This window comes from Sapajus apella, unplaced genomic scaffold (assembly GCF_009761245.1).
Source record: "Sapajus apella isolate SASKATOON/1434 unplaced genomic scaffold, GSC_monkey_1.0 scaffold30, whole genome shotgun sequence".
Lineage (NCBI taxonomy): Eukaryota > Metazoa > Chordata > Mammalia > Primates > Cebidae > Sapajus > Sapajus apella.
In genome coordinates, this window is record NW_022436970.1 from 19320746 (window position 1) to 19346360 (window position 25615).

At 41.3% G+C, this 25615-nt stretch overlaps 2 protein-coding genes across 5 annotated transcripts in view; one reads left to right on the forward strand and one right to left on the reverse strand.

Annotated features, from left to right (window-relative positions):
* Positions 1–12910, reverse strand: part of FBXO15 (F-box protein 15) — a 75714-nt gene extending 62804 nt beyond the window's left edge. Inside the window, exons 1-3 of the mRNA XM_032293740.1 lie at positions 12220–12910; positions 5198–5308; positions 222–326 (exon numbers count right to left, since the gene is read on the reverse strand). Of these exons, the coding sequence (XP_032149631.1) occupies positions 222–326; positions 5198–5308; positions 12220–12356 (353 nt within the window). The 5' untranslated portion in view covers positions 12357–12910. The remainder of the gene's footprint in view (positions 1–221; positions 327–5197; positions 5309–12219) is intronic.
* A 51-nt stretch (positions 12911–12961) lies between these two features.
* Positions 12962–22613, forward strand: TIMM21 (translocase of inner mitochondrial membrane 21). Of its 4 annotated transcripts, none has more exons than XM_032293744.1 (7): positions 12962–13124; positions 19290–19352; positions 19451–19548; positions 19949–20032; positions 21774–21847; positions 21931–22036; positions 22136–22613. In XM_032293744.1, exons 1-7 carry the CDS (start codon positions 12977–12979, stop codon positions 22238–22240), a joined length of 678 nt encoding a protein of 225 aa, XP_032149635.1. In that variant the 5' UTR covers positions 12962–12976; the 3' UTR covers positions 22241–22613. The 4 variants fall into 4 exon arrangements, with proteins under 4 accessions (XP_032149635.1, XP_032149633.1, XP_032149632.1 ...); XM_032293741.1 differs by having other exon boundaries at positions 13041–13659; XM_032293742.1 differs by having other exon boundaries at positions 13037–13659; positions 21931–22613.
* The last annotated feature ends 3002 nt before the right edge of the window (positions 22614–25615 follow it).

A 25615-nucleotide genomic window follows, 5' to 3' on the forward strand; every position in this document is an offset into this window, starting at 1 on the left:
ACAAGTTTGATCTTTTTGGTCCATGCAGAGTACATCCCTTTAAGCATATAAATGCAAATATTTGAAAATTTCATAGTAAAGCATTCAATATTTTCACTTGTGTGTAAAAATACGCTTGAATTCTCTTAAATTTTTTAAAATGGTTAAAAAGTTCCTATTAGTTTTCCTGACTTCCATCAAACTGTCATCAAAACATAACAGAGACCTGGATTTCTGCTTACTTGTCATTGGCTAGATGATAAAAGCGCCTGCTCACACATCCAGTACACAGCAGGCTCACAGCATCCAAGTAGGAAAATATCTTCAGCAAGATTTCTGAAGGCATTCTGCAAAAAGGGAAAAAATAAATAAATCACCAGAGTGGACCAGGGCTTAATCTACAGATCACCCAGAAAATAACTGGCTGCTCATCTGCAAAAAGGCCATAAACAGACCACTCCTGTACAAGAGGCAAACTGTACCCTCATCTTCAATTATTTTCTTTATTGAAATTTTCTGGTTATTCTAATTCTCATGACATAAACCATAGATAGAGCCAAGGGGTGGAAGAGCTAACTTCCTCAGCATTTTAAACATGTTCACACACTGTGAATCAACAGGCAGGATTTCAGTGTGCCCCATGAAACTACGTATTTATTATTATTATTTTTGCACAGAAAGAGTCTTCCTTTGTTACTCAGGCTAGAATGAAGTGGCATGATCAGGGCTCACTGTAGCCTAGAACTCCTAGGTTCAAGCCATTCTCCCGCCTCAGCCTCCACAGCAGCTGGGACTACAGGCGCACGCCCGCTTGGCTCATTTTTTGTGGTGTTTCACCATGTTGCCCGCCAAACCTGGCCTAAACTACACGTTTCTTTATTGAGATAAAAAGACAATCAGAGAACATATTCTTAGCTATTAATAAGAAAAACACAGAATCCCTTTCCCTAAAAAAGTAAGTAAAATGGGAAATATCAGCTAATTCGCATCTCACCCACACCAAATCCAGGTACCACCTTCTGAACACCCTCAGGCTTTTGACTGCTTCCTCTGCGGCTTCAATGAGACACTAAGGGCCATAAATTTTTCTGAAGTGTCTGTTTCATTTATATGTCTAAATATGATATTGAGACGTGGTCTCAATATTCCACCTATTTCTATGATCTCAGAATTCTACAAAACACAGTAAGAATCTGAAAGTGACTAGGAAGTATCACTAGTGTCAAGAAGTCAGGAGTGGGCCTATATAAATCTTCAGCAAAAGGATAAGTAACAAGAGAGCTACCAAGTTACTTGTTACCAAGTAACAAGAGAAGTCCCCCCTCCAATTTAAAAGGGCTTGCCCATCCTCTCTACTCATGATTGTTATGATTTTAAATTTGTTTATTTTTCAAGAGAATCAGGTTACTGTGTGTTTTATAGGAAAATAATCAGTCCAAAAATTTTGATAGTACTGAGAAGAAATAAAGTAGATCCTCAGGAAAAAGACAGTTAACGCCATGCCTATTGGATATGTATCACCATGTAAGTGTCCCCACCACTTAAAGCTCTAGCTATAGTTAGCCAGAGACTTTCTGAGAGTTTAAACAAAAGCTTTGTTTAAGCATTAATTAAATCAATCCCCCAAATAAAACCCCTCCCATTCAGAGCCAATAAATTAGATACTTTCAATGAGAAAAAGTCTCTAATGGTAGAGACACCAAAGTTGCAAGAAAACATACTTTTGTGACCATTTGGATTATTCGTTACATATAATTTTTATGTTTTCATTTAACTATTTCACAAAACTTCATATCCATAATTTTTTAAATCAGTACAATTTAAAAAAAAGGAGCTGGGCTTAAAGACATTTGAGAAAAGTATCACGAAACCACCAGAATTATTTAACTGGAATAAAATCCCATTCAAGACAGACATTCAGCAGGTTTTTACCTTCCTCCCCGCTGGACATACTTAATGAAAAAGGGGTTCTCACTGTGTCCTTCTAGCAAAAGGAGAAAATCTCTACTTTATAGTTAAGACAGTGGGGACTGACTACGTTCTTAATCATTGTTCACACAATTTCTTCTAACCAAGTACAATCAATGTTTATACCCACGTTGGATTACTTTCTGTTGGATTCCAGTTATTTCAGGTTGTGTGGGGTAAGGAGACAGGACGACAGGCACAGAAGGGAAAGAGGGAGGTGAGAGGCAGACCATTAAAGAAGTTTAAAATGTTTAACAAAGAAAATGCTTTAAACCAATGAGCATCCCTAAGAATGTTAACTTGTATACATTCATTTTCAGTATCGTGGGAATTCAAATGTAAACATGTCATTGTCCCTGCCTCATATTGTGAATCTATTCCAATATTCCTGCTTTTCTCACTTTCTTCCCCCTGTTCTAATGGAGAATGCTCACTTCCTCCTATCAAAGCACCTGTGCTCTAGGTACCCACAGATTCTGCACAAAAACCTCAGCCTCCAGTTCCTGCCTCCTTCTTCCACACTGTTCATATTGTGACATGGTAAAAGCCCCATAAAACTGCATACCTTAACCATACCTCAGCTTTCTATTGAAACTGCTCTCTGTAACCCAAATGTGACAGGCAAGCAGTCCAAACCCATGCCATCTTGGCCCCTGCAACTTGTAATAAGTAATTAAGGACTATAATTTCCACCCTACCCAGACAATGTATAAACAAATGCTAATCTTGACTTTTGTGAACCACTTAAGTAACAATCAGAATGTCCAAAATCCCCTGGCCCTCGGATGTCTGGAGCTCCTCACCCTCATCTTCACCCAAGAATCCATTGGAATGTCCTGGGCCCCTCACCCTCATCTCTGCCCAGGAGGTGATTTTCAGAATCCACTAGCCCTCAGAACGTCTGAAGCCCCTCACTCCCACCCCTGCCCCTCACCCTCACTCCCGAGGTGGTTTTTACAGGTATAAAAGGTCTTGACACCCTCCTTTCAGGGCCAAGGGTTGGAGAGACGCGAGTCCTCCATGGCCACCGGCAATAAAAACCCTGCAATTTGGCATACTTTTGTCTTGGTGTTAGCTTTCTATGCTCAGGCCAGTACAACAATATCAGCCTCTGAATCACCCCAAATCTCTCATCCTGAAACCATACTCTTCCTTTGTTTCTCCCCAACCCAATCTCTCTGGAGCCACCACCTGACTTCTAGGTTCCCTCACATTGCCAAGCTCTGGGAAAGAACAAAAGAAAGCAAATACTTGTCTACACCTGCTGCCTCCAACTCCCTTCCCCTACTTTTTTGCTTCTTACATTTCAGTGTGGAATAGAACACATGCAAATATGAAAATAAGTGGTCAGCCCCTTCCTTTGTATTCACCTGCAATACTCCGAGGGTCCACCACACCCTGCTGCCTCCTCCCCTCGACTCCCCAGGCCGCAGGTCACTGACTGCTCTTGTGTCTCACACTCTCTCCTCTTCTGCTTCACATAACACCCTCGCCTCAATTTCTTGGACCTCAGGGCTCTTCCCTGCCTGCTTGGTTGGTTCTCACTGCCCCAGGTCCTCCAAGCTAGCTCCTGAGTTGTCTTTGCTTTCTTTTCCCCACCCTCTCCCTAAGCCACCTTACCCAGCTCCATGACCGCCTACCCCACCAGGTCTCATCCTGAGCCAGACTGACACATCCATCATCCATCTGGCATCCTCCTTTGCACACACGCCAGATCCTCAGCTGTAACGAGTCTAAAGTCACCACTGTGGCCCTCTCTTCTGCCCGGACCCACCTCCCTTCCATTTCAGTCTACAGCACCTCAACCTGTACTACTGCTTCAGTCAACAGCTTCAGATTCCTACTTGTCTGTTTCCCCCTCACACCTACATCTAATTCATAAACAAATCATGTTGGTTACGTCTCCAAACATACCTCCCACTTGCCTATGTCTCTCCGTCTTCCCTACTTCTAGAGAAGAGAGACAGGTAAACAAGTAAACAAGATAATCTAAGAAATTACATGACATCCACACTACTTCCCAGAGCCTGGTGGCCCCAGCTGATGTGCTCCCCCACCACCACCCTGTTCCTGCAGCATCTGGATCCCCCACCTCCATAACTCTGGTGTCCACTCACTGGCAAGCTCTTCTCAAAGCTCTTGAATCTCAGTGTTCAGTTCTCATCTTAAATGTCCCTCCTTAGGTAAGTCTTTCTTACCATGCCACCCCATTATTCTGGATTTGAGGATCCACTTGTTTTCTTGACAACAGATAACCCAACTTATTATGATTTGCTGTATTTTAAATCTGCCTCCTCGACTAGATCATCAGCTTCATGAGAACATGTAAGTGGCTCACCATTTGTGTCCCAGCACCAAGTACAGTATCTGCTACAGAGTAGATCCTCAAATATTTAATGGATGGACAAACAAAATGAATATTTGCTCTGTTTCTCATATCATATGACTGTAAGACAGCCTATTCCCAGAGCATTGGGTTTTAAGCTGAAATTAATGTCCTTAATTAAATATCTTTTTTGGCTTTTCTTTTTTAAAATACATGGAAACGTATATATAAATATGTACACTGTTAGCTGAGCTAGCTATAATACATTATTAAAAGCCCAGAACTTGAAATCAAGCAACTTATGTCTGAATCACACAGTTCTGCAATATGCAGACTACGTGGGCCTAGCTTCCTACAGTGTAAAATGTCTCTCTGTGATCATCTCAAGCTTTCAGGCTCCCCACAAGGCTTAGCATATAACTGGTGTTCCATAAACATTACTACAGAACAAATCTATGGACTTCTAAGCATCAATTACACATAAAAATTTTTTTAAAGCTTCCATGGATCTTCGTGCTGAGAAGCACAGTACAGAATCTTGCCATGGCAAATGGGCTCCCAGATATCGAAGGCTGAGAAATGAACAGAGCTCTTGAGCTTTCAGGAAAACACACTTTAATCTTCTTTGTCCTTTGTCAAGGGTCTTTATCAACTCAAAAGTGAATAATTTTGAAGAACATTTTAATAAAAGGAAAATTCAATTTACTTGTCACTTTTTGAAGTTTCGTTTCATAAAGCTCATTTCATAAGGATAGTGGTGACAGGCCCATGACTCATCAAACACTCCATCCTGTACTGCCTTCCTACACAATCCTATTCTTAGCAAGCTCAAAATAGCAACTTGGTATATACAGCATCATAACTTTCTCTAATAACCCCATGCCTAGAGGCCCCCAAAAATGACAGTCTGCTTCTGCTACTTACCTATCCAGGAGCCCAGAATAGCAAGAGAAAGAGCTCTCCCAGTGCTGCCCATCTCTGCCATGGCACCTCAGGGCAGCAGAGCCTGCAGAAAACTTGACCCCTGGCCCCTTTCTGAAAGTAAATATGGGAAATTCAAATTATATAATTATCAAATGACATGAATTATCTATTCCCTTCTACAAAATTCTAAAGGATTCATAAGCTCCAAAGATTATACACTGAAAAACTTTAGGAAAGATGAAAAGGAAGGAAGAAAGGGAGGGAGAAGGAAGAGACAATGAAAACTTTAGTGTCCTGGTAAGGAAACCTGAAGACTGTACTTACTCTGATGTGCTTTCACCCTAAGGTTTAGAAATATACACTCTCATTAAAGGTTTCAATATGTCAAAGAGGTGATATCAAATACATTTAATGGAACAAAAATGATAAATTTAATGTATTGATTGGCCAGTTTGGATATAACAGAAACCATTAAAGATTATTTTTAAAAACTTAAAATTAGTGAACTTGAACTGTCAACATAATCTACAACTTTCCTGATCGTTAAGCGTTCAAACTCTAGCTTTTGCAGTCATAGGCAAACTACCAAATACTCATCCACAAACTTTTTTACATTTTAACTTCTCCCATTCAATGCAATATATTTTCATTGGCCATCTTTTTATTTTAGTGTTACAGAAAATAGGAGTGCATTTTAGAATCAATGGTTTTTTAGATTCAATGAAATCGCATAAAACATTTTAATGCAGTGAGTCTTTTTCAGAGGTTTCTACAATAAACTTTGTTAAAATCAGTCCTCAAAATCAGGAGTACTCAACAGCCCCTTAAGGGAACCAAAACACCAGAAATAACACAGCTCACAGCCTCCATGTCTAGGCAGCAGCCCACCCAGAAAGCCATGAGTGGTTATACTGTTTCTCTAGGAAACGTTTGGAAGCTTCTGCTTTAAGCAACATACAACACACAGGTATTGGTTACTGACCCACCTCCTCCCTGGTATGCTATTTAAGAAGTGGCTAAAACCTAGAGACTACATTATCTATACACTAAGTTCACCAACACCATTGCATCGAATGTGTATTTTGTACACTGATAGTTTAACCACCCTCAGTTTTTCATACCAAGCCAATTCCCCAGATATATTTGAAAGAACACTCATACATGAAGGCAACAACTGGGAGCAAAAAACAGGTGTCCTAAGAACTTGGAAGGAAGGGTAATTAACCAACCCCCAGAAAGCTGGAGTATGAACTCCGCACAACCAGTCTTAACAGAGCATGGCCCTCAACTCCGAGCACAACCTATTAGATGCCACAAGCAGTGAAAAGGAGCCCTTCCCCTGGGCCACAGCTGGCCAGGTGACAGCGTAGCCTGGAGCCTACCTCAAGATGTCATCAAGATATGCATATGTCAGTAGGCACTCAAATCACTCACTGGCACCTGCCTGCCCTGTTCAACAGGCACAGTTCCCCACATGCTTCTGAGAAGCCACAGACGAAATCTTGGTAGATTTTTCTCTTTAGAAAAAAGCACAGTAGCTGGAACAGGGTAGGACCTCCATAAATATTAGTGATCATCTGCCTCACTGGCATCTCAACAAAGAAGAAGTTGCATAAGGTAAACTTTCCAGATCCTGGAGAGTAAAAAGGAAAAAATAGGGGAAAAAATGCTAAGGAAGAAAAAGCACTAAGGAAAAAAATGCTGCCTCCACATGCCTTTCTATCCCAGCCTCAGTGAAAGGTGCTCAATGTACTTTTGGTCTTACATAACTTTCTAGCCAATGGTTTTCAATCTGTGCTCTGCAGGGCAGGAAGACATGGAGAAAGGACAGGTAGAAATGCTAATTTAGAAATTTTAGCCTCTCCTCCTTTAATCAGATAATTCCACCTGTGTAATATATTTTGTATTTCTGTTGGAAATTTTGTTTAAACAGATTTCCACAGGAGAAAAGCTTAGACTCCATTGATGTGGTTCTAATATAGTAATTGGAAGTAAAATATAATTTCCTAATTGCATTCATTTCTAGGACTGCCTTCACAAACTGGGTGACTCAGAACAGAAATTTATTGTTTCAAGTCTTAGAAGCCAGATGTCCAAACTCAAGTTGTCAACAGGGCTATGCTCCCTCTGAAGGCTCTAGGGAGAATCATTCCTCCTTCTGGTAGTTGCCAGAAATCTTTGATGTCTCTTAGTTTTTTGTATCAGCATAACTAATCTCTGCTTCCATCTTCCCAGAGCAACCTTCCCTCTGGGCATATCGGTCTCTGTGCCTCTTCTTATAAGGATATCATTCATATTACATTTAGGACCCAACCTCATCCAGTATAAGCTCATCTCAACTAATTATAACTGCAGAGACCCTATATCCAAATAAAGTTACATCCTGAGGTTCCAGGTGGACATAAATAACTTTAGAAGGTATTATAAACTTTGCTTACTATCATTAGTCAACACAGTAAACAAAATTTGTAATACATTCTAAAATTATTTAAAAGCGTGACTTATTTTTAAATGGTTATTATTTTAAAGTCTATATTGACTTATGGTACATATTCAAAGATAAAATGTCTATAATTGACAAAGGTTTCTAACACTTAAGCTTCAAGTAAAGGGAATTTCTATTATTCCTCAGTCAAATAATAATTCCTATCAGGAGCTCCAAATCTGTAACCCTTAAGCCCATGAGAGTATGAAGAGTTGGTTGTGCCTAGAAGTCTGAGTCTATACATACCCTAAGCATTATATGAATAATTATATATATATATATAAACATAAATATTAATCAAATATAAATGTATTTAAGATATTAAATACCTTACTGAATCAGTAATAGCTTTTAGTCATTATATATTTCCTCAATAAGATGCCAGAAAGATAAAAACTGTTACCCTATGCCTTTCCAAGAAAACCAAAGAAAAGTAAATTAATCTGATGGATCAATTTTAATCTAGCAATTGGCAAAGACCAAATAAATGATAATGATTCATGCTGGCTATGTTACAAAGAAACAGGCATCCTCATTTACTGCCAGTAGGACAAGATACAGTGGTACAACAAAAACATCATGGAAAGCCAAATCTGATATTAGAAACCAGGATCCTTAAAAAGCACATATGCTCTTTTAAGCCAGAAATTCCACTTCTAGAAATGTGCAGATAGTTCACTCAAGAATGTCCATCTCAGAGTTGTCTGCACTGGGGAAAAAAACACTAAAAACAGTATAGTGATTGGTTAAATTGCAAGGTCTCCATAGAGTTAACAATCCTTAGTCAATTAAAATTTACATTTTCAACCAAAGTGAAGTGCTTGAATTAGAAATAGATCCCTGATGTCCTCCAGATGTATATATGGCTTGCTCCCTCACTTTCTTCAGCCATTTACAATGTCACCATCTGACTAAGACCTTCCTTGGCTATTCTATTTAAACTGCAAACCAGTCCCCAACCTAACCCCTGCCACGCACACAAACACTTTGTGTCCTTTCTCTGTTTCTCTCCTTAGCACACATCACCAACCAACACTATGTATACATTTTTCCTGTCTTGCTTACTATCGCTGGAACGACATGGGCAAGTATACTGCATGGGTTTGTTCACTGCTGATTATTCAGCACCCACAATATGCCTGGCATATGAGCAACATTCAATAAATATCTCCTGAATCACTAACAGTATAACTGAGAAAGCAAGTTGTATCAGTATATACTATTAGGTTGGTGCAAAAGTAATTGCAGTTTTTGCCCACTACGTAAACTTATTTTTCTATTTCTCTAAGAGGAAAAGTAAATACATGCATATAAAGACAAGAGGTCTAGAATGAGAAACCAAGGTTTAACAGTTAATAGATCTGATTCATAGGATTACAAAATTTGCCAGTGAAGGTTTTTTTTAAATGGGGAGGATTTAAGGGGCAAAACTCCACGTATTTTATAATTTTTCCTAGCATATTGAATCTGTAATAAGTTTGGGGGGGGGCTGTTGTTTTAATTTCAAAACTGAGTCACAAGTACAAGAAGGCCAGGGAATCACAGTTTGAAAGCACAACCCTTGAGACTGGAGCAGTGACTCTCAAAGGCATTCCTAGTAACAGTACCCCTGCAAAGAAACTGAAACCAGGTTTCCCGAAATCTGGAAGTACAGTCTGCAGCAAACTCAAAACTTCTTAGAAGTCTCTCAATTGAACTTAAAAATTAAAGCAAATATTGCATTCTACTAATTTGTCTTTGTCTTATCATAAAAATGTATATTACTTACCAGTTAAATTATTTAACCTTTTCCCCAAAGCTTTTGTGTTGATTTTGCAGACAAGGAAGATGCTCTGTGTATGCCCTGCCCACTACAACTACAAGTTTGAGAAGCACAGTGCTTAGATGTTTCAAGAATACATACTGGCTCAATCTGCCAACAAGTTCTTACTGAAAAACTTAACTTGTATGTCCCAAATTTATGAAAGATTACTGTGAAAATGTCAATAAAGTCACCTGTTTTGTAAATATATATGTAAAATATATGTAAATAAAATAATCTTAGTAAGTTCCTCAAAGTGGTACTGTAACTCTCCCCACTCAAAGATAGTTTTAAATAATGATTAAGCAAGTAAATCCTGTTTGGTACTAGTTACTATTTTTAAGTACCAAATGCTTTTCCCTAATCTGAATCCCTAATTCAGTAACAAATGGATATGACTCTATCTTTGACTAAAATATTTAACAGGGCTTAGTTCAATTCTACAAATACTTCTTAATCATATACTCTGTACAAGGTAATATGTAAGTGTTTTAATGGAATATGAAGACTATTCTATTACAAACATGTTTTCACACTTTTTAAACTTCAAAGCTTATTTCTTGCTGTTTTGCTTTTTCACAATTGAAATGGATCTCATAGAGTCCTTCATTTCAGTTTAGAAGACTAAGGCTCTAACAAGGCAACTAAAGGGACTTAAGGTCCCAAGCTAGAAGCAAAGACAGTCTCTAAGACCCCCATCTCCTTAAGGTCCTAAATCAGAGCTCTCTTTACCATACTTTGTATAAAATCATACAACTCATGTATGTACCTGTTAACACTATTGAAAACACATCTCTATTCCTCCATAAAATAAACCAACTGCACATTTTTAAGGGCCATATAATTAACAAATCAGCAAGTTCCATTTATGTTTTTATGCAGATCTATATGTCTACAAGGTTAAGTATAGACACACACTGATATATTTAGTAAGATAAATGTAGTTTGAAAACACGTCAAGTGACAGGCTTTTGTCTGATAGTTTTCAGTAAGTCCAATATTTTAAAAACCTAGTGACTGTGCTTCATTTTCAATATATGGCAAATCAAATAAATTACACCAGGTATAAATAAACCCAACTTAATATGCTTCACTACACTTCTTACAATTTGTGATATACATATTCACATTTTGTGTTAAAAAGGGAACGCTGATTCCTTAACGTCTAATTTTCCACAGCAAGACATTAAAATAACCACCTGCCTTGACCATAGTAAATCATTCTATTTTTGGCAGCAGACTTTTCTTTACCAAAGATAATGCATACATTTCCAAATCAGCTTGAAATGCAGATTCTCATGCCAGGCATAATGACAGGCCCTCTAATTATATCAATCCACCAGGAAGTTCACTCAATTTACAAATGATAAAAGATTAATCATATAAAAATCTTTCTGCTTCCCCCTAATAGAGCACTATGTAAAGACTAATTTTAGTAATAGCAGCAAATTGATTAAAAGTTCAAGTTCCCTATTTAAATTCCTTTCTCTCCTACATAAAAGAATTTTTGCAGGCACTGTCACCATTCTATCTGTGACAAGGCTTGTGGTTTGTCTAGCATTACAGGTTTTCAATCAAGAACTATTATCATAGCACTAAGCAACGGGGCTGTGTAAGTGGAAGTAATGGAGCCCTAGGGAGGACACAGGACATAGTTCTGCAGATGCAGGGGGATAAAACAAGTAGTTCAATTAGTATGTAATAGACTCCCTCTGTATGCTTAAACATGGACTGTTGGTTGATTGTAAGGCAAAATGTGCATGACTTTCCACATTTATAAATCGAAGAGGCTTACAAGCACAAAGATAATCCTCAAGAATGTAAACCATTCTTAGCATTATCCCTCCATCTGGTAAACGAACAGCAGTGATGGGTACATAGGTAGGGAACAGCTCACGAAACAAGGAGAGGGATTGCATAAGATACCATTATGCATGCTGATATTTCTGACGCACTGGATCATTTTACTTCTTCACGCTGAAGATGCTTCTGGAAAGCAGAGGCAGCCTCCTGCTCCTTTTCTATTTAAGTCCTCAAAATTGCGTTCTCTCTCCCTATAGGAGAGGACCACGCTTCAGTTCCAGGGAGCCCCAACAGAAGCTCTCGTCGGAGAGACGAGCCTCTAGGTAGCAGAACGAGAACACCACAGGCTGCTGCATTTAGACCGAAGACAGGCAGAATGGGACTAGGAGCTGAGCAAGACCTGGCGATGGAGACGGCAACTTGGCCTTGACGTCGGAGGTGCAGAAAGTGCTGTCCCCCCACCCCCCAGACCAAACTGCCTGCCAGAAGTAACTGCTTGGGGGATGAGGGGGTACACTGGTAAGGTTTTCCTGAGCGGATTCTACTTCTCTAAGTTGTACGGCCACAAGAAAGACGAAGGGAGATTCTTGGTTACAGAAGAGCAAAAATACGAAGGCAGGGGTGGAGCACCGTGAATTTAGGGCAGGCGTCCTGGAGAAGCGACCTCTTGGCACCTGCACCTGTCCTGGCAGGTGAGCGCCTCCCCGCGCAGGCGCCGCGAGAAAAAAATATTTCCCTGAGAGGCTACTGTACTCGTGTCATAATTTAGGGTAGAAAGGATTTCCTCTGGTCGTTCTTCCAAACCCTTCTCTCGTTGAAGGGAGCCTCGGGCCTTGTGCCCAGAACCTGACGAATAAGATACAGTGAAAAGACCAGGGACGCGCAATGAGGGGCTTCCCGCCGGCTGACTCCACCCGCAGGCCCTACAGTCACCTGAACCCAAAGACCCTGGAGCGCCCCGGGACCTGCCTCGCACGCCCCTGGGCCGCGCCACCGCCCTTGCTGGGCTCGCGCAGCGTCTGGAGGCCCAGCCAGCGCTGCTGCAACATCCGACCGCGTCCAGTCGCCATGGAGACCAGGCGTTCACCACAGGACTGCGCGGGGGCGGAAACGAGGAGCGCTTGCTCGCAGACAAGCCCCACATCGCCACACCCCTCCGCGCATGCGCGACTGGGGAAATGTACAGCTGGCCTAGCGCGTGCGCAGACAGCACCGCGCCAGACTCGGCTCACAGAGCGGACTTCTAGAAATTTCCGGGCTTGGCTTCTTTACCCACCCTTAACATTCTGCCACCAGGGGCGCCAAGCAAGTCCGCGGCTTATCGTTTAGGAAACCGCTGCCTGATTTGCAGTGGTCTCCCTTCAGCTCTGCTTGCTGGCTCTTTACTGTCCGGTTTTTCTGAGAACAGTGAAACGCAAAAACTAAATCATTTGCGCACGCGGAATAGCAAGGCCACAGTCAAAGGGAGCATTTCCCAGTATGTGGAGTCCTCTCTAGAAGGATCAGAAGAACACGTAGTTTTCAACTAACTTGGCTTTTGCAACTCCCGCTTGAACCCCTCAGGGTCTGAAGTACCGATTGTGCCACAAACGCCCCACTTTCCCGCCGCTCCAAGGACATACAGCGTCTAAGCAGGCGCCAGGCGCGGGGGCGTGTGAGGGCGGGAGCCGTGCTGCGGCAGCGTTGAATTATGGGAGATGTAGTCTCTTTTGCGAGCCCCACTGTCCCATCCCAGTTAAGAGCAGGGTCTTTAAACTACTATTCCCAGAAAGACGGGGGAGTTTCCCAGGTGACTTTGCGAAGGCATGGCAGGGATCCTGTGAATGTCAGCCCAGAAGGTAATCAGAGTATTTTAATTCAAATAGAATGAAGACAGAAGGGAAGGTGGACATCAGGTTCACTGTGGAGACTTTTCGTTTTTATTTACGCTGCTGAAGCTAACGTTTTTGCCTAACACCCCATTTAAGTAAACGTATAGGCTTGAGTAGGAGCCCGGCCGGATGTGAGGTGAACCCTAAAGCTTTCCTAATTGTAGTTAGCATCGTCCCTAAGCGGAACGATTTTTTGTGAACATGATTTGTACTTTTCTACGTGCCATACAATATACGGAGAAGCTGCACAAGTCCTCGGCAAAGAGATTGCTTTTGCCACACGTTGTGCTTAACAAAGCGTGCTTGAAGACTGAGCCCAGTTTGAGATGGGGGCTTCAATATCAGAAGAAAACAGTGCGACCTAGATGTATCCCTGGAGTCACCCAGAAAGCCATCTGGACTCAGGGGCCGAGCTCCCGAAAAGCAAAGGAGGATAGTAGCAAACAAGTGTCTGTGCACAGGAGTCAGAGAGGTGGAACCGCCGTCTCAACAGCACAAAAAGGTAAAAAAGGAATACTTTAACGATTGGTCTTTCATCAAGACGAACTCCCCATACCCTTTTACACCAAGTTCACTGCCAAAGGTGAAAAAGCAATTCACATGAGTTTTTAAAAACTGTTTATAATTTAGAACTAGAACATATAGACTTACAGTTTTCTTTACAGATTGAAACTTAGATTTGAAAGTTGATCTTTAATATAACTTTTTTGCATTATGTCTGGGAAATTTTTGTCAAGTTTTATTGGCTCTGTTACATATAATAAAGAGTAACTGGATAGGATAAAAAGAGACGCATAACCAGTAGGGAAAACTTTCAGATGTTACCTGCGATAATAGAAAAACATATAGGGAGGATGGAATGTGATTTGTCAGGGAAAGTCAGAGATGTGTTCACAGGTATTTTAAGATTTGTTTTTTAATTTCTTCATTTCACATGTAATTTGTAGGAAAAAAAATAAAAGACAAAGCAATTTAGACCCCCATGGTTATACCACACAAAGATGACTTTTTTTTAACATTTTGCACTTTCATACACATACTTTTTAATAATTTTAACCCAAAAAATTGAATCATATTCCACCAATTGTTTTGTAATCTGCGGCATATGCCAAAAATATAATCTAGCTTTTCATTCATAATAGTTCAGCACAAAGGAACAACCCATATGCAGAGGTGAAAGGCATAGAAACGGGCAGATGTGTCAGGTCATCTGGCTCAGGCAACAGTGCTGCTGCTTGCACTGCACACCAGGCCTCCTTAGAGAGCCCTACTGCACCCCATTCAGAGGCGACAGTCCTTGTTACTGAGTGAGTGGATGGGAGCAACATTCCCAAATGTGAAATATGCTGCGTCCAAAATTCAAAGAGGCCTATGAAGCATTGTGTTAGAAGGTATAGGGAGCAACAATTGTCTTTTACTTGCGAGGGCATGTCCTGGCACTCCCCAGTGTAGCCCCACGAGGCCCGCTCATGTGTTGGTGAGCCTCTGGATCTTTGTTGGACCCACCTCTCACTCTTGCAACTTGTCTGACCGAGCCTTCTAACACAATGGACACTTATTACTTATGGGCTCAAACGTGATGGCATAAACATAGTGGACAAACGTGATATTCTGTTCAATGTCCAGAAGAGGATTATTCAGATAAAACTTCCTGCACTCATAGAAATGTCCTATATCTGTGCTGTACATTTGGTTAGTTCCTGGCCACTTGTAGCTATTTTGAGCACTTGAAATGTTGCTAAATTATGTGACTGAAGAACTGAATTAATTTTAATTAATTTAAAATTGAACTGAAATAGCCATTAGTGGCTACTGTATTAGCCCAGGTCTAGAATGACAGAGGGTGAGAGAATTAGCAGATCCTGGGCAGGATCATAATAACAGGATAATCCTGTTATTATCTGTTTCATGTTACTACAGACTGCTCCTGCTGCCGCTTCTCGAGATAGGGAAGAAGGCATTCTTCAAATCAATGGCCAATACCATGAGACTGTGTTAATGCACTCCCCTGTAAAGTTATCATATGTGGTATTGCATGTGTACCCTGGCTATTACTTGGTTGAGTTTGCAGTGAACCACTGTCATCTCCAGCCTGTATTTGTTTTTTGTAAAGAAAGACTGGTAAATTACAAGGGACTTTACCACCATTGGGGACCACCATGCCTGTATCTAAGATCTCTAAGAATAGCACTGTCTCAGCCATTCCCCATAGATGTGATACTGTTTTTATTTTATTATCTTGGTCACTGGGGCAGTTTTGGAGGCTTCCATTTGACTTTTCCCAATGTGATAGCTCTTAACCCACTTCTAAAAGAACTACTAAAGTAGGAGTTATTGTTGCCAATTACTCAGTACATCCTCTTGATTTATACATTTGGAAATCACAGAAATGATTACCAGATAAGTCCACGGACCCAGCTATCAGCTTCTTACATGCCGAGGCAGGTCGGAGGGTCATCATGACTCTCCAGATCCTTGGACATCACTGTAGCACAGATTATGTCCAAGTTGATAACTATAGGTCCTTTTGGTGAAGGGCTGGGGGAGTCAGTCACATACACTTTCCTTCAGTAAAGGGGCTCCAGGTCTGAAAACTTGCTCAGGTCCAGAAACTGGGGCAGTGTTCAAGGCTTTGCATTAGAGCGGCTACCTTCAGCCTCAGGAGTCATCTGTAGTTAATATCTAATGACTGTGTAATTTAGAAGTAGCCTTGTCCACTACACATCCGTCTTGCCCTTGAGAACACCGTGTTCTAGTCATCAACTCTGTTGCTCTGTGCAGGTCAGACACTCTCGACTTGCCATCAGTTATGATGGTTGCACCCAACTTGGCTTCTGCCTAATACCGCAACCTGGTCTCTGTTTCAGAATTCTTTTGCTGTCAGGGCATCCTGCTCTGTAAAGATGTCAGGGCTTCCTTGTGGCTTTGGTGTACAATGTCCCCCAGTTCCTCCTAAGAATATAGTCAGATGGTGGGCTTTCAGGCTTTATATCTTATATCTATGGTAGCATCCCCATTCTTCAAGGCTGTTAAGCCTTTCCTTCCGTTTGCCATGGCTGTTCTGTCACTTTTACTTAATGTGGACCATCACTGTCTCAAAGTTTACGGGAGCAAACCTAGCCAACTGCATATCAGTTCCCAGGGTGCTTGCCCAGCTGCTAAATTCATCACAGGAGTGTGCCTCATGCTGATCAATTCTCACGTAGCCGGGTTTGTGTTCTGTGCCCTTGACACACCACCCTTAAGAGGCAGTGATATGGTATATATGTTCCCCTGGCTCCCGCTGGTGGGGCCTCCAGCTCCTTCTGTGTATCGTTCCTTCTCACCCTTCTCATGCCCAGTTGTGTTGTAATTTGGCCAGGAGGGGAGGTGGAGAGACCTCTTGAGGGCAGCATGTGTCTTCCTAGGCAGAAGCCACCCACCCACCCCTCACCCAGTTTCCACGATGGAAGAAGTGCCAACCTTTACTAGACAATGAGCTGCTTAGAGCATTGACCTCAAGGGCCCCCAACACAGCTTTCCTCCCAAATCAGGACCCTGACCTAGGTGTGAGAGGTCTCATGGGCTTGAAATGCCAAACTCCCTGCTGCCCTTACGCCACAGACTTGACCCCTGCGTTTTCTGCCCTCTGGGTGCAGTTCGAGTCTTGTTCTGCTGGGGAAGAGGCCCCTGCCCTTGGTACTCACCTTCATTGGTAATTAGTTATACGTATCATCTCATCCTCCCTCTCCAGAGTATCCATGGCCCCAGCCACAGCCCTTTAAGTCCTTAAAATTGCTGATTCCTCCTAAATTCCCAGAAAAACACACCAGCCAGTGTATTCCCTTCCGCCAGTATTCCATCCCAGGTCTCCATCAGCTGCATCAGCTGCACTACAGCTATATGACAGGCGCTGTCAGTGCCCCTCTACCACCGGGGTCAGAGTCCTCATTGCTAGCGAGTGGCCAGCTAGCCAGCTCCAAAATCCCAACTGAGAGCTACTTACCGCTCCTGGCAGCAGCCGTTGTAGGTCGGCTTCTCAGGGAAGTGAGATTTGTGTAAGGAGGTTTATCAGGGAGTGCTCTCAGAATGCATCTTGAAGAACTGGGCAGAGGGGGAAGCCAAAGTGTATTTGCAGTTGGGGCCTCAGCTGCTGTTCTGGGGAGCTCTGGGGCTGAGCTGGCCAGTCACCATCCGTCTACCTAACATGGCGGCTGAGTCTTACACTTCTGCATCAACCAGGCATTGAGCATGGGCTGGCCCAGGAAGTGCCATGACCTAAGTGAGGAAGCTCTCTTATGATGGAATGCCGGGAGAGGAGTTCGGCTGATAACTGCAGCTAGGAACACCCACACCACAACACCTACTACAGGAGGCCTAGAGAACTGCAGAAGCAAAAGGCATGAGGGTTTTGGCATGAAAGTATTAGATCTGAAAGGGTTGAGAAAGTTAGTGAGCAGCTTCCACTGGAGACAGCTATAAAGTAACAAACAGAAATTTTTTAAATCTGTAGAATATGGAGAATATTCAGCACAGGGCTTTATATGTAACAAATATACAGGAGCTGTTGTTTATCCAATAAATGGAGAATACCTATCAGATACCCTAAGCAAGGCAGGAATTAATTGTTGGGAGGAACAGTCAGAAATCCAGGGTGTTGGGGCTAGTGACCTGGTTTGCATAACAAGGACAAATAAGGATACTTACTAGAACTAATTAGTTGTTATCGTGTTCTCAACCTGGGACTTGACATGTAACTGGCAGGTAATATTTATTGAAATGTATTTTGTGACACTGAGAGTAGAATGAGATGTTGTTGTAGGCCCCAACTCCTGAACCTTGGAAGGGAAATTGGATTTGTGACAATTGTTGAGTCAGTCCCATGAATTACACATACTTTGGCAGATGTGATCTTTTTGTTATTTGAATAATATCTTCTAAGTTGGAAATATTGCTGAAAACTTGAAGGATCGTGCTATGCTAAAGACTACTTTTAAACAAGTGTTATATTAGCTAAAGACTTCTTTTAAACAATGTTGTTTTATATAAAAGTAATAGAAGCTTTTTATACAGAAGAGAAAATAACAACTTCTGTTAAAATTTTTTTCTAAAACTTTTTTTCTTAAAAAATTTTTAAAGATTTATATTTCAGAAGTCTGAGTTTCTAATGTGGTGAATAAATTAGCCTATAAACATAATGCTGGGAGGTGACTCAGTTTCTCAGCATCAGTGTAAAGCGTAGTAATAATTGTAATATTAAGGTAGTGTAATTGTAACATTATAGCTCTTTTCATATATATAAAGATACACATAGTAGATACATGGTAGCTGTTGGTGAGTAAATAAACAGAAAGACTCACCTGATATGCTAAGCAAGGCAGGAATGAAATGTTGAGGGGGCCCTGGGGAATCTAGGGTATTGAGACCAATGACCTGATTTGGGTAATAGGAACAAATAAGGGCATAATACAAATACATTTATTTATAGCTATATATACATATATACTCTGCCCCATAACACTGTCTTGATTGAGTTTCTTTAGTTCTCAGACCTTTCGTTTAATCCATATGCACATGTTTTATTAGTGTGGGAAAACAAATGTCTGGTCTGTGCATGTTCTTCATTTTCTAAGTTTAATTCATAAATCTTTCTGGCCAACGAAATTTCTACTCCAAACCCAATTCTGTTTTTATGTACCAGTCAGCGTGTGGGGTGGGACTGGCATTCGAGCTAGTTACTGACTGTTAGGAGTTGACACCCATGTTGGTCCATTCAGTACCTTACCTGTTTGGTTGTCAAAAGCCAGCACTCTTCCTAATCTGGGAGTGGCAGATTGGGTCCAGTGTTGCCTGACCTATGGCAGTGGTAGACTGGATGACTTGTTAAAAGGATTTCTTCATCCTAGAAATTAAGACAGTGTTAAAATTATAGCGTTAAATTAAAACATAGATTCCCAAGCCCTGCTCTGAGAGTTCTGCAGAGGCAATAACAGTAACACACAGGGAGTTTTCAAAACGGCTGCCCCGGTACACACGCAGACCCCTTGTTTTGATCTGGAGGCAGCCTTTCTCTCGCAAGAAGCGCAGAAGCAGCAAGCAAGCAGGCCTGCTCCCAGCTGCCACGGGTAACCTATTGGTGTTTTCTCTTTACAGTGAAAGAAACCGGAAGAGATTTTTCCTATTTAGTAGTGGTGCTCTTTGGAATCACCATTACAGGTTGCAAAAAACAGCAAGTATAAATCCTTGAATATCTTTTCAGCTGGTCTTTTTATGTTGCCCGGGCTTTACTCCATCTTTATTTTCTGTGATTTCAGGTGGCTTGTTTTACACAATTTTCAAAGAACTCTTTTCTTCCTCAAGTCCTAGCAAGATATATGGGAGAGCCCTAGACAAATGCAGATCACATCCCGAGGTTAGTTCTCAAGATTCAGCTACATGAACTCTGATGATGGGGAGAAAATGTCTGGGAGGAGGAAATGGGCAGAATTCAAGAACCAGTTCTCATGCTAGTGAAACTCACATAATAATACATAATGCTTGAGTTATCATTACATTATTAGATCTTTTTTCTTTAAGAGAACCCAAAACTCAGTGTACAGATGTTGTCATGCTACTTGTGCAAGAGAGTCATTTTGCTGGTTGTTCGTAAATACTAAATTCTTAGAATACACCAAAATATCAAACTCATGATAGTTTCTAGTCTTTTTAAAGCCTGATGCGTGACCTCATGGTCATAGTGTCACTGCTCCTTACGGAAAATGTGTCCTATGCAAGCACTCTGCACAGGGCCCCAGTGCATCATCTTTATTCAGTCTCACAAAAACCATTTGTGTTCGGTGCTCCTTGATCTTCAGTTTGCAGAAGGAGAGACTAACTTCACCAGGATCATGGAGCTGGTAAGTTGGAGATCCAGAACCTGAATCCAAGCAAATCCAAGATTTGCTTCCAAATCTGAAGCTGTTAAGCACAGTCTGCCTCCGCCCTTCCCAGGGAAGAGTGAACATGGGGAAGCTGCCTTGGTTCTTTGAAGGACCCTGTCGAGAAGGAAGGCTTTAGATGTGGCTTTCCAGTCACACATAGCCAGTGTGGCCTGGGAAGCGCTATATTTCTTACTCCCTGATGGAAAGCTTTAGCACTGAAAACATTACTCATTGAAATCCAGCTTCATTCACCTTGAAAGATAACAGCAGATAACTCTCTGCCATTATCATCATAAATATTAGGCTGTTTTTCACACAGACCAAAGAGTAATGTCATCCCTAGCATTTGCAGTCCCTAAAAAGGAGAAAGGTTTGAATCCACAGCATGCTCTCAAAACAGAGCCCAGGGCTGATCTTCCCTGGGGCTCCAGCTCTGACTGTACCACTTTTTCTAATCATGTCAGGGTGGAAACCTCAGAAGCTAACAATCACTGGCATCTTTCTTTTTAAATCCACTGATTTCTCTTAATTGGACCGAGGCAGGGAGGGTGAAGTATTCCAGAGGTGAAAACCAGCAGGAAATAAGGAAGGCTCCTATGATAGTTACTATATCTAACAAGAAACATTCTTTACAGACTGCGGAAATACCTATGGGTGGTAACCTAATTAAATGTTAGAATGCATCTCTGGAAAGAGATGAAGAGTTGCTATGTTATTCACAAACTCATAGATTTTTCAGCATTTTGAACAAAAACCTCCACAGAATATACAACAGTGAGATATTAAAGTCATAACTTAATTTGCTGCCTGAAAAAGCTTTACAAATAATAATTAAACTAACAATTTTGTCAACATTTTTTAACGGGTACCCTTCTCTTTGCCAGGTACTGTGTCTGCTTGAAAAATAGAAAATCCTGATGGTGTTGATATTTGTATGTTAAATAGATTAAAGTGATTATTCTACTTGTTTGAGCTATACAGTTCTGAAGTATCATTTTACATGTTACTTCTTTTTCTCCTGGAAAATGTGATACTGAAGATATTCTTCAAACAGACAAAATAAGATAAATTTCATAGAGTTGAGGGTCAAATTTTTTTAGTTTAGTATCAAATTTGTATTTTTTAGAGGGTTCCACAGTATTTGTATTTTGAATTCAATAAAAATTATATTTCCACTTCATGTAGATTTTCTCATTAGAAATAATAGATTCACACCTGTGGCTCTGGTTTATTTTAAATGTCATTATTATCTGTTTTCTTTTTCTTCACTGTGTATAGTGACTGAAAATTTTTTGATCTCATAGTTTTAGTATTAGGTACCATTAATTAATTAAATTTCATTTAAAATGTTCATACATTTTATCTTCAAACCAAAAGGTATTAGTAGAGAAACAGCTGAACCCTGTGTTGTTTTGTTTGTTTTCTGTAAGGGGAGCAGGAGCTGCGTCATTTCTGCCTACATGGTTCTGAAACTATAAGTCACACCATAAAGCTACCTATTTTAATCTTTGGGCATGAAATATTTGTCTAATTTATTTACGGGATGATTTTTATATAATAACCCTTTTTTTCAGTTTTCTTATTGAGTGGTCATTTTTGAGAAGGTCCTAGGCTTACTGATTTTTCTTTTTCCTAAAATCATTTGGTTAGAAATTATTTCCTTAGGAAGCTTTTAACCCACACACACAAAAAATAAAGCCCTGTCCTTGTTCTGCAGGTGATTGGTGTCTTTGGTGAGCCTATTAAAGGCTATGGGGAGGCGACAAAGCGGGGTCGCAGGCAGCACATCAGGTACCATGGCTTGAATTCAGAGGAAGCTCTGGGGAGATTTTTCAATGAAAGGAACTTAGACTGATCTTTCTTTTTCTCGACAGTTTCATTGACTATGTAAAAGATGGGCTAGAACACACGCGTGTGAAATTCTACATCGAGGGCTCCGAGCCAGGGAAGCAAGGAACGGTGCATGCAGAAGTGAAAAAGGTGTGGGAATCGTGGGTCATGGGGTCAGAGGTTCTAAGCGCAGTGTTACTTAAGTTCTAGAAAGGAAAATAATACCTGGAAATACTACATTTTTTTCAGAACCCAAAAAGTGGTGAATATGATTTTCGATACATATTTGTAGAAATTGAATCCTATCCTAGAAGAACTATTATCGTTGAAGATAATCGATCCCAAGATGATTAGAAGAATCAAGCAAGCAGGTTACAGATGGATGCTGGGTGGCGTGGACTCACTACTCCAGTCTTCACAGCTCTCTTCCAGAATCTCCTCAAAAGAAAGACAGGAGTGTATGGTTTCTAAAGTGAATCTGATACAGTATTTGTTACATTTAAACAAACTAGACATTTTCTTTTGGAAAAATTATGAAATAGAGCATATTTTATGTTCTCCCATTGAATCAATCATGACAATATTTCTGCTTTAACACCAACTTTCCTGAGTAGAAATGTTTGTTATTGAGAATTTTACATCATGTAAATAAAGGAAATAGATTTTAGTTTTGTATTATAGAACTGAATAATGTCTCCAGAATAAAATTAAAACTAACAAATATTTCCTTAGCAGCTGCCCTCCACATACTTTGTAATCTGACTTGAGATAAACGTGAAAATGGCTGAGAACCATAGGGAACCAGATGGTAAATACATTCTTCAAAATTGTATAATTTTTAGGAATCTGACTCATATTTCCCCCTTCAGGAATTAAGGGCCTTGTACATAGTGGGAAAAGCACACACTCCCAAGTTGGGTAGACCTGGGCACGCACCTCACCTTTTCTGGCAGGTGTGTGGGCCTGTGCAGATGCTGCAGCCTCATCAGGCCTCCCCGTTGTGTGGTTTGTTAGGATGGCAGTGTGATGAGAGGTGCAAGCCTGGACCATAGAAGGCAGCTGTGACGTGCCCTCATCCCCTTAGAACTTGCGCTGATACTTCTCACTGCCAAAAGAGCGAGGGAGAGAATAAGAGACGTATTCAAATATGTGTGTGAGGCCCCCCTTTAAAAAAAGGCAGGGGGCATTATATTTTATCTGAAGTACTTGCTGGGGATTTGGAAAAAAGTGACCTTCACGTACAAGATCCTGATTCCCTATCTGTGTAAGTGCTGTGTGCATTGGGAGAGGTCTGGAACCATGTTTATCTGTGGCGGCCTCAGTGTGAGGCGTCCCCTCTGATGTGTTTGTTCCTTCTCCCTTAGAACTGTCTGTAGAGGATATGTTCTTGAAATTTGGGGATATTCAGGATAGAGGGACCCCCAAGCAATCTGTCTCTTCGGTTTAGTTTATCTCCCTCCTTAATTTAGTCTTATTTTAACTGCTTTAGATGTTTTTAATTTTAATTACAAAAATTTCCAACATTTAGGGAGTATAGAAGATACAGCAGACATTCTTGTCTCCCTGCTGTAACACACTGACTGGGTGAAGCCTTAACTTAGGCTTTCTCTCCTAATCGTTTTTTCCTTTGCTATAGAATATTCGGCATCAGTATTCACTGAAATGTCAGTATATAACAGGCTGAGAAGTTCCGCTTGCTATTCTGAACTCAAAAAAGCAGCCCTGCTCTTCAAAGGAACTGCTCAAACTGTAGCTTGAGGAAGAAGCCCAGCATGTGAGCCCAGGTGGGGGTTAGCCACCCTCCATGGCCCTGTCATTTGGCTTAAGAGCATTTGCTTTTTCTATATTCATTTTTATGTACATCCCATTTTACAATATGTTCATGCCCCTTTAAGATTTGAGCTTTTGGTGGGACGCAGCAGCTGACACCTGTAATCCCAGCACTTTGAGAGGCCAAGGCAGGTGGCTCACTTGAGATCAGGAGTTCAAGACCCACCTGGCCAACATGGTAAAACCCTGTCTACTAAAAATACCAAAAAAAAAAAAGCCGGGCATGTTGGCGCATACCTGTAATCTCAGCTACTCGGGAGACTGAGACAGGGGAATTGCTTAAACCCAGGAGGCAGAGGTTGCAGTGAGCCGAGATCCTGCCACTGCACTCCAGCCGGGTGATGGAGCAAGACTTCATCTCAAAAAAAAAAAAGATCTGAGCTTTTATAATTAGAAGTAAAACGAAATTACTTTTTCAAAAGGAAAAATCTGTACCAATAAGAGATTTTTCTGTATAGCCATAGGAAAATGTGATGTGTAACTCTTTAGATCTTTGTTTTTGTTCCCTCTGATGTACGCTACTAAATGTTAACATTTCTCGCTTTTAAAAACCCTTTTTAATCCACTTTGATTGTGGTGTCTCTGTCCATGGGTTTACTCCCTCTTTTTCTCTGAAATCTAGGGCACACGTCTGACTCTGCCTGGTATCCCCGTCTGTCATATTTGTAAATTTGCAAAAGATCTGGTCATTTTCTTAGACGGCCTCTGTCACTCCCCCACACCTGATCAGTGAACTCTTTTTCAGAACTAACTCTAGAGCAGATTCTCCTCTCACTGTTTGCTCTTCGTCCTTAATGAAGAAATTATTTGCATGGCAAGAGTTTATCAGAAGTTCTGCTTTTGGCCCAGTGAGATTTCCAGCCTGACCACCTTGCAGGCTCCCTTCATAACTATTGTTGATTGATGCTGTAATACTTTATCTGTTTCCTTCCAGTTGGTAAGCCACTACCATATTACTTGTTTCTCTTACTCTCATCTGAAGACAGTTCCCTAATTCCTAATTCATAGATGTCCACTCAGGGTTACACTTACTATTTATTTTATGTAGTACCACTAGTGTTCCATCTTAGATTTCATGCAATATTGATTGAGGGTATGCTATATGTCAGACTATAGTAGGCCAGTGCCACCGAAATACTTGGGGGTGGGGTGTGGAGTGCAGGGGCCATGTGTGTCATGTGACAGGGTTAAGGTTTTACCTGTAGGCACTGAAGAACATCACAGGAATCTGAGTGAGGATTAAGCTGCTGTGTCTGTATTTAGAAGTGGTAGCTGTGTGCAGGATGGCTTGCATTTGGCAGAGGCCAGGTGAAGGTCACTATAATAGTTGAGACGAGAGGATGAAGCTAGAGAGGAGGTGGTCCACCTGAGAAGTGTGTGGGGCTGGAGGAAGCACAGGACTTTGTGACCAAGTGCATGTGAGAAGTCACACAGGGAGGAGCCTAGAATAACTCAGGTCTCTGGGTGACTACATTAAAATGCAGGACAGGAATGGGTTATGAGCAGAAAACAGCAGGGTCTACCTTGAGCTCGAGGTGCATCAGTCAACCAGCTGAAGACCTAGAAGCAACAGGCTTCTCAAGTCTGGCACTCAAGATGCTGTTTGAACTGGAGAAGAATAGGTGTGCCCTGCAGAGAGGAAGTAGCTGGAGCCAAGGGAGCAAGCTCCTCCTGAGAGGAGCACGAGGGCCGGTGGAGGCAAGCTTGCCATGTTGGGGTCATCTGGCCAGCAGCATCTTGCAATCCCCTAATTCCCTGTAATGGTCAAAAGAGTCTAAGGAAAGGATTTCGTGTTTCTGTTTTGAATTGTACATTGGTTTGATTTATATTTTTGTTAAAGATGAAAGAAATTGGGAATGTGCTCAAGGAAGGGAGGCCATGGAGGAGACGTTGGAAACG